The 9535-nt window shown below is 35.1% G+C and overlaps 1 protein-coding gene across 1 annotated transcript; it reads right to left on the bottom strand.

The window, feature by feature from the left end:
• Positions 1–6169: 6169 nt before the first annotated feature.
• Positions 6170–9243, bottom strand: LOC107608780 (uncharacterized). The gene is made up of 10 exons (XM_088492439.1): positions 9132–9243; positions 8889–8953; positions 8714–8755; positions 8117–8195; positions 7936–8007; positions 7756–7851; positions 7095–7136; positions 6785–6927; positions 6315–6382; positions 6170–6202 (listed from the first exon to the last, which is right to left on the bottom strand). Exons 1-9 carry the CDS (start codon positions 9231–9233, stop codon positions 6337–6339), a joined length of 687 nt encoding a protein of 228 aa, XP_088348565.1. The 5' UTR covers positions 9234–9243; the 3' UTR covers positions 6170–6202; positions 6315–6336.
• Between the last annotated feature and the right edge of the window lie 292 nt (positions 9244–9535).

The raw sequence follows: 9535 nt of genomic DNA, 5'->3' as shown, positions 1-9535 counted from the left end.
GAAAATGAAAGTTGATGAGAATTTACAAAAGATCGAGGTTGATGAATTTGTTGAGTACGAGTAGTGATCACTAAATGATGATTATGATATGCATTGATTTGGTAAGTCGCTATGCGCCTGACAAGGATGATGGTTTAATCCCACTTATCAAGGTAGCGACCCCGGCGTAGGGGCTATGGCAGTCTCCTGTCTACGTTCAGATGTGAGGATTGAGGTAATTTCCCGCTCGCATAACCTTGCTTGCCATAAGAGTAAGTCGGATACTATATCCCAAGGTTGAGAGTGAGCCTAATGTATATGTATATTAATTGTGTTTTACTTGTTTGCATTAATTGTGTTGTGCTGGGATTAAGGAGGATTGGTAGGCGGTGGCAATGGGATCGCATGGAGGGTAGGTTGCGAAGGCTGTGGGATAGCGGTGACTATAGTTAGAAGAGAAATCCTTAAGTTAGATTACCCTATTATGGTTAATTACATGTTTCTTTAAGCTTGAATATTTATATCGATGGAAAGTTCTAGGATTGCCTTTAGCTTTCCAGAACCTTATATCTTATCTATTGGGCACGGTTACCATACTGAGAACCTCTGGTTCTCATATCATATATTGTTGTTCTTTTTCAAATGCAGGTCGCAACCAACCTCAGTGAGTTTGCGGATGGTGACAGAGTGGAGGATGGCTCGCTTTTGTCTTTTTGTTTATTTTGATGTAGTTATTCTCTCAATTTTGATTATTGTACTTGTTGCCTTAGAGGCTAAAACTTTGAGAGACAGGATGCATCCGTTTTAACTTTCAAAACTCTGTTGTATCTGTTTTAACTTGTCAATATAAACTCCGCAGGCTGTGACTAGGTTTCTTTTGTGACTAGTCAATATATATATACCTTGTTTATTTTGTATCTATAATCTCTTTTTCTTACCTTTACGCTTTAGTTATCGTGTGTGAATGCTTCGCGATTTGTTTCTTCTGTTTACCTATCTTTGAACTCATGTTCCTTATATCGGGCTTCTAGTCTTATTACTTCTTTCTATATATATTACTATATGTGCTTTAGAACTGTCATGATGCTTTGTCATCCTTTACTTTACAGCTAGAGGTAAGGTTTAGGGTGATAGGGTGTTACATTAGGATGGTTATAATGTGAAAGAGAAGTTTTGGGATATGAGATTGTTGCGAAGGTTGACAAAGTATCAAGGAATAGGAAGTGTGAGTATCTGGTTTATGCTACCACAGATTAACTTAAACCAAGGTGTTTAGATGATTACTACAACATTTTGGGTCTATAGCCACGGTTTTTTTGGTCACGGTTTTTTAAAAAAGGGTGGCCTAAAAAGGTTTATGGTCACGGTTTTGGGGAGTGACCTAAAGGGATCTATGGTCACAGTTTTTTACAGTGACAAAAAAGGTTTTATGGTCACGATTTTTCAAAAAAAGGTGACCTAAAAGGGTTTATGGTCACGGTTTTGGGGGTGGCCTAAAGTGGTCTATGATCACAGTTTTGGAGGGTGGCCTAAAAGGATCTATGGTCACGGTTTTGGGTGTGACCTAAAGGGTCTATGGTCACATTTTTTACAGTGACCAAAAAGGTTCTATGGTCACGGTTTTTCAAAAAAAGGGTGACCTAAAAGGGTTTATGGTAACGGTTTTGGGGGGTGACTTAAAAGGGTCTTTGGTCACGGTTTTAGGGGGTGGCCTAAAAGAGTCTATAGTCACGGTTTTTCGAAAGGGTGACCTAAAAGGGTCTATGGTCACGATTTTTTGAAAAAGGGTGACCATAGAGTACCCTGTCCAAAACGGCGTCGTCCCCCACCCCCTTTCGAAAATAACATTTTTTTAAATCCCTAAACCCAGAAGTCTAGAATGACGTCGTCCCAACCCCCACCTCCCCCCCCCCCAAATTTCCCTATTCCCTCGTAAGTTCCACTCTTCGCTGTCTCTTCCTCTCTGAACCCTCACTATCTGATGCAACCCCTTCCTCTCACTCTTCATCACTCCTCGCTGGCTCTGCCTCTCTCCTTCTCCGCTGTAATCGCAGCCTCACTCTGTGATCTGGCACTCTCTCAACCCCCACTCTCCCAAACCCTCACTCATCGCTGCCTCTCCCTCTCTTAAAAGTTACCAAGATTCGGTAACCGAAAAACTCGAAAATAGATTAAAATACAAGTAATATTTTGAAAGAGAAAGGTTAAGGATTTCGATTTTGGTATAAGAGAAAGATTAGTAATTAAATTATATTTTTGAAGGGGTAAAAATATTTTGTAAAAGATCCGGGTTTTTTTATAAATATGAAAATAAGTGAAGGTTCAAATATAATTTTATAAAATATTAAAGTTAAAAATAGAATATTAAAAAGTTTGTGATTTAGAAAGTAATTAATAAAAGTTTAAAATAAGGTTTTATATACTAAGTTTTAAAAGAAGATTATAAATATTATTTTAAATACTTCTTTAAAATTACTCATTTATATTAAAATAAATTATTATTATAATTAGTATTTATCAAAGATATTATCTTGTAAGAATATCATAATGTGTATTATTAATGATAAAGCAAGCAAGCAGAGTAATCTTAAAAACTTTAGAAAACACATACTTAATTAAAGAACTTTATAGTTCTTTTCCATAAGACACTTAGGGAAAGGCGAGTGAATAATGCAAAAATAATTTATATTATCGAATAGTAGGAAAGAAAAGAAGAAGAAAGAAAAGAAAGGGAAAAGAAATATTAAAAAAACCTCTGCCACAGGAGAGCAGAGAGCAAAGATTAAAAGAATCTAAAGGAATGCATGCCACAGGAGGGCAGAGCACAGAAAAGAAAAGAAAGAAAGAAAGAAAAAAAGAAGATAAGCAGAGATATTATTTGGCATTGAGAACGAGCTGAGATGATTGTGTACCTGCTGATAATGAGCAGATATATGGTGGTGAGTCCACTGAGATTTGCTTCCAGAGATACATCGGCCAATCTAGGGGATGGTCGCACCTGTAAGACAGAGGTTGCTTACAGAGGTTATCGAAACATACATTGGCTAGAGAGAGCCTCACCTGTAAGACCGAGGTTGCTTACAGAGGTTATGTTTGCATACATCTGCTCAAGAGAGTCGCACCTATAAGAAAGAAGTTGCTTTTAGAGGTTATGGCACTAGAAACCAAACTCAGACAAATTTTGCTTAGTTACGTCGGGAGCGGGTCGAAACCAATAGATGAGCTCATTACCTACACTAGGAATAGACATGCATCATGATTGTTTGAGCATATCTTCTATGAATTCTATTTTCTGTGATTGTGTATGTGTTGTGTTTGTTTCTCTTTATGTTCTTTAGTTATTGTGTTTGATACATGATTCGGTTGTTGCTGCTGACTGGGTATAGTATTAAAACGGACTTAACTAACCACCCCAACCCTACTAAGAACTCTCCAGTTCTTACCCCTACTCTTCCCCTTTAGATTTTTATAGGAACTCTAGTTAAGATCACCCCTATATATACGAGGACCCAGACAAGGATACGAAGGTGATAGAGATCTCATCTTCTGGTTGCAATGATCGATTAGAGATAGTAAGAGTTGGTAGCGTGTTTTGGGTGGCGCCTTAAGTTTAGTATAGAAATTTTGGTTTAGTCTCTCACTTTTGGATAGATCCACCGAGAGATTAGGAGCTGTAAATACTGGCTAGGCTAGTTTTGGACACCAGCTTAGGGACTTCCTATATGGACCAGGGTCCGGAGTGTTGATTATGTATATAGTAGCAAGATGTGAAGGGTTGTACGCTAACTTATGGCATATATGACAGTATCATTATATGTACGTATGATCTATCATACATGTTATGTATATATATAATGTTGGCCCTGTGTATGTTTTACTTAATTCCTTTATATGGCTTGTATATGTTTAATTAATTGTACTCGCAAATCTTTTTATAAAGAAATTTTTTTTGAAAATTCGATAGTGTGCTAATACCATTACAGGGTTAATAATAAATAGTGAAAGTTTTAGTGAAGCAAGTTGGTGACACTCGGTTTCCATATGATCATGACGTACTGGGAATTGGCACTACTAGAAAACTAGTTATTACAGATGGATTTACAGACAGATTTAGTCTTTATTACAGACGGATTTTTGGTTACTGACGAAATTACCGACGGATTTTTTTCCTCTGTAAAAGCCCCGTCGGAAATTATTTACCGACGAATTTTTTTCCGTCAAAAAATTACCGATGGATTTTTACCAGTTACCGACGGATTTTCCCTCTGTAAATTCTCCATCCATTTCCCGAAGGCGACGAACTTTCCGACGGATTTTTCGTCTGTAATTATAGACGGATTTTCCAACAAATTTTCTGTCTGTAATTACAGACAAATTTTCTGACGGATTTTCAGTCGGTAATTGGAACCTTGGAAAATCATCCAAAACTCTGAATACAAACAGAAAATCCGTCTGTAAATCCATCAGTAAAGTAAAATAATTTTTTTTAGATTTTTCTATTGCAAAATAAATTTGTTTTCATACAAAATAAATATAAATTTAATAAATACAAATTTTATTGATGGTACAAAGAGAAAAACACACCAGTGAATACAAAGTGCTTTCTTTATAATAAGAAGCAATTATTTCCATGCAATAATACAAACTGAATACATTAGATGACAAGTAACTACTAATGGACTCATCAAGATTCAATACCCTAATTTATGGATAGTTTCATTCTTTCTTGAGCTTCTTAATGATGGTGGCAATATAATGCTTGCTCCAACTCAGACTGAATGTATATCTGATTGAGGCAGTCTATCTCTGCTTTCAATTCAGTAGAGAATTAATTAAGACCAATGAGGCAACAAAATATTTCATATGGGTAGAAATATAACTAGGAACATGTAAATTATAAAATGCAGATCATAAAATCTCAGCTCTTAACTAGAAACATGTAAATTAAAGTTCAATCAGATGTTAGTGTGGTTAATTACCTGCGATTGAATTTGTATGGGGAGAGATGTCCAGATTCATCTCTTGCAGCCCAACCAAGGCAATCTTCTGAACTGATTGTTTTCTTCTGTGTTTCACCATAAACACAATTATTTTTCAATTTTCATGAAACATCTTACACATGGATTTATAAGGCAAGTAAGAAGTAGTTAATAAGAACCAACCTGGTTAATAAGTTTTCTTTGTTCTCTTAGCGTTCACAATTTTTTGATGAGGCAAATTCATGACTAGTTTTTATATAGCATAGGATTAAGAAGCTGAATAGTACGAAAGCAGATACCTCATGATGATAAAAGCATGTGATAAAAGTCTACGCCCACGTTCATGTTATATTAATTTATTTCTCATTTGTTAAGACCAAACTGTGTATTGGAGTATCACTTAACATGTTACACAGTGAGATGGGCAGCAAACTTGAACGCATGCTGCCATCGTTGGTGGCTCGTTCTCTTCTGACTTGCTCCATTCGCACCATTAATGAAGACGGTGACACTAAAAGAGTTTATGTAGTTTCATATTATTACAAAAGAGAATCAAACATGATGGGAAGAGGGAAAAAACTGCAAGGGCAAGTTAAAAACACCATCAATATCACCTTGTCTAGAAAATCAATCGAATCTGAGCCATCAACCAAACAAGAAAATCGCAGCAGCAATAGCAGAAATTCAAGAAAGAAAAGAGGAAGAAGAAGAAATTAAGCACAAAGTAGAAATTGTACAACATAGCAGGGAAGAATTAGAAGAAGAAGAAGAAGAATCAAATTCCAGATCTCAATCACAACCACCACAGCACCAAGAAGGATCAATAGAAATTACAGATTATTACCGAGAAGAAGCATTACCAGAGAAGAAGCCATTAACTGAATTAAATTTCTATTATAGACAACATTCATCAAGCTCATATTAACAATGTTCAGCAATGTTCAGCAATCCAGATTAACAATCTAAACATTTCTCAGCTATTCAGAATCAAAACCTAATCTAATCCTATTTTAACAACCTAAAAATTCACTAATCAAAAAACAAATCTAACTAAAATAATTACTAAAATCAAACTAACTAAATAAAATTAATTGAACTCAACAAAAATTAAAAGAATTTTGAAACCAAAACCTGGAAGCAAAGACAACCAAAACCTGGAAAGAAGGATGCCTAGGTCTCTACGGTTCGAACAGGAGGAAAGAGAGATGTGGTTCTAGACAACATTGTATGTGCTGATTGTTAATCTGTAATATAAAATGCAGCCATCAAAGTGAGCTTCCTAAACCTTAGTCTTCAAACTATTTCCCGTTATACAGGAAAATAAAATTAATTCAAAAAAAAAAGATGCTAAATTACCTTCAACCTTGGAATGTAATATCTATGTCTGCGAGATTTTGCAGCAGCTCCACCAACGATTCTTCAGACTGAAAGATAATTTTGGTGTTGAGGGAGAAAACAAAATAAAATAAGAATGAAAACTACTATGACTCCGTTCAAATTAACATCAAATTCAAGGTTTCTCATCATATGCGCATGATAGTTTGAAAGTGACCTATTGAAAGAAACTAAGAAAGCAACATTAGATGAAGCTAAAATGTCAGTTACTATTGATAGAAATCCCTATATATATATATATATATATATATATATATATATATATATATTGCTTTTATAAAGTAATTGACACCAGTAGTATAATACTTGACCCAAGTTTCAGTCCAAGAAAAAACCATTAATTAATACTTGAGTGTTAATACCTTAATCAGGTCATTAATTAATTATTTCTATGAACACATCACTAAAATTAAATTGAAAATTTCATTTACCCTATTTGCAAGAAAGGCTCAGGTTGGCAATCCATAGGGTTATTGGTTTGAGAAGGCTGAAAGGTAAAGTTGCTGTTTGCAGCAACTGAAGTTGAACTCCACAAGCTTTTCATAGGTTTTAGATTGAACCCTTCTGCCTCAAGCTAAAAATTGAAGTTTAATTTTTCAAGAAAATAAATTAATTTAAAAATGTGTTCATTAATTAAATTAATTAAACAAATATGACAACAGGCATGTATCCTCCGTAGCTAGAATTGTTACAATAATAATTCCTATGCTGAAATGTTTGGTGTATGTTATATTTCAAAACCTTGAGCCTAAGTTGCTTATTCATATCTCCAAGATGGTGCTCCTGCAAGATCAATAAAAAATACAAAAATTGAGAATAATAGCATGCAAGTTCAAGTGAACTCCTTATACACTTTTGCAAATATTCCTATATGAAAATGCACTTTTACTAAAATTCCAACCAAAAGAACCTTTACAAAATCTCAATCAAAAGAAGAGGTTGAACATATTAGTTGGATGCACATGGGGACCATCACTCTTTCAACAAGACAACAACAATCTAAGGCAAGAGAGTAATATTCTTCATCTTCCTCAAAATATACATATATCTCCATTTTCCTTAGAAAAATAATGCCAAAATTTAAGTTTGATATATGGTCATTTAATTTTATGGTTTAGGATATAGAAAAATATCTCATACGTTCAGCCAAATTATATTTATATTTACGGTTCAAGACAACATGATTTTTCCACCTAAACTTCATGCTAAAAAGCAGAACCTCTACAAAATTCTAGTATCTAAATTCTAAATAGCAGTAAGCAAAAATGAGTCACAAACAATGAGCATTTAACTAAACTTTCGGAACACATAAAATCCATCCCCACCTCCCAGGCATATCTCATACCTGATAACCATAACAATTCATAATTTACATTGATGTTTGTCATGAAGGCATGATCACCATGAAACTGTCACCAAATTCTTTGATCAGAAAGCTCTTTTCTCGATATTTATTCATGGAAGCTATATCCAACCTTCTCTGAATTGCAGTAGCAGCCTATAGTGACAAAATTACAAATAAACAAGCAGAATCATTAAAACCAACCAAAGAGCCTCAAATAGTTTAATTTGGGATTCTCACCTCAAAGTTACCAAGCTTGTATTGGTATGCCATTTCCTCCCTCAGTTGAGCTTGCTCTTTCATTGTCTGTGCCTGTAAATGACAGCCTAGAAGTGTGAGAAGAAAAGGACCTTGACATCAACAAAATAATCTAAGAATAGGAGCCACATCAACATAAAAAAGCAATCTGGTAAAAACTAACCATTCCACTTTGCATAGACTGCTTCAAAGCAATCACTTGCTCTTCCTTATGCTTTTCACGTGCTTGCAACAATTCTTGCCTGCAGTGGCAATGAAAAAATGATCATGATATAATGAAAATAAAGGAATTTAATGTTAAATCATACAAACTACTATATGCCTTGATGGTGTAGATGTTCTGATTTTGTGCAAATGAAAAATAGTTGACAAAGTAAAATAAACATATTGAGAAAATCCTATGCATAAAAAATTTAAAACAATGAGAGTAAAATTTTCTGCTTCATGAATCAAATAAAACCAGGTGCAGTGTAAGTTCAAAGGAAAAGCTTAGACAAATGGAATCAATTTACAATGTCAATACATATTGAACCAGTTGTCAATCCCAACAAGTATACAGAAAAATTCATTCAAGGTTTTAAATCCAAGTCAACATTGCACAACGAGGAGTTTAAGAAGATGACAATGTAAATGAAGGACAAAAACATCCCCAAATTGACAATTAGCAGACTCATGAGCAAAGATTACTTCTTATCTACAAAAGTATGCAGAGGCTTGTTCAAATTTAAATGAGTTAAAGTATAACTCTGCATGAGCTTACTTTTTGGAAGGGAAGGTAGCTGTGTTGTGATCCTCCATGAATCTGCACCAGAATCAGAAAAGTTGTCTTACATTAAATTAACAAAGAACCTAATGTAAACACTTGAATCAAACAATTATATAAAACAAAGCAAGTTTATGTGTTTTTTCCACTTAACCTAATGTAAAAACTTAACTGATTACACAATGATCCATCACAACAGGGAATTGTTTCATAGAAGCTGCAATTCCTCCTCCTTAACTAAAATAACAAAAGATATGTGATTGATTTATATCTAAACCCTAAACCTATTGCAAGTTCTTACTTGATTTTGACCTAAACATCAAGACTGAAATCACGACCAATAGATAACAAGAAATCACAAGTTGATATCAATTCTGAATGAAGAAAATGGAATCGAGAAAAAGAAAAGGCTTACAGCGACGATGTCAGGGTCACACCAGGGAAGCTGGTCTTTGCCGGAGAAGAAGTTACTAACGGAGTCCACTATCATTCTGAGCTGAGCTTCAAGCTTCGCCATTCAACAATAACCACCGAGTTTCCACCGAGTTGAGCTGAGTTTCACGAATCGCTGCAGACACGACGAGAGCGGCGGTGGAGGGAGCCCGTGCGACACAAGGATGATAGAGAGAGATCCTGCAACGCAAAAGGCGGCGAGAGCGGCGGAAGAAGCTGGTGCGACGGAGAGAAGAAGCAACTCAGTGACGGAGAGAGGAACAAGCTCATTGGATTCGTGTGGAGTGTGAATGGAGTGTGAATGGGTGGTGATAAAATTAGGGTTATCTCCATATTTCCGACGGAAAATTTAAATTACAGACGGAA

This window comes from Arachis ipaensis, chromosome B7, assembly GCF_059453495.1.
Source record: "Arachis ipaensis isolate K30076 ecotype BB chromosome B7, ASM5945349v1, whole genome shotgun sequence".
NCBI classification, from domain to species: Eukaryota; Viridiplantae; Streptophyta; class Magnoliopsida; order Fabales; family Fabaceae; genus Arachis; species Arachis ipaensis.
Note: the sequence above shows the minus strand (reverse complement) of the source record. Positions and strands in the feature narration are given on the sequence as shown.

Bases quoted from the DNA above. Each gene is read 5' to 3' on its own strand.
- LOC107608780 (XM_088492439.1), bottom strand. From the start codon at position 9,233: ATGGCGAAGCTTGAAGCTCAGCTCAGAATGATAGTGGACTCCGTTAGT. The intron at 7,852-7,935 runs GTGAGAATCCCA...TTGTCACTATAG, and splicing joins ACAAGCTTGGTAACTTTGAG to GCTGCTACTGCAATTCAGAG. The intron at 6,383-6,784 runs GTAAATGAAATT...ATTATCTTTCAG, and splicing joins GAGCCTTTCTTGCAAATAGG to TCTGAAGAATCGTTGGTGGA.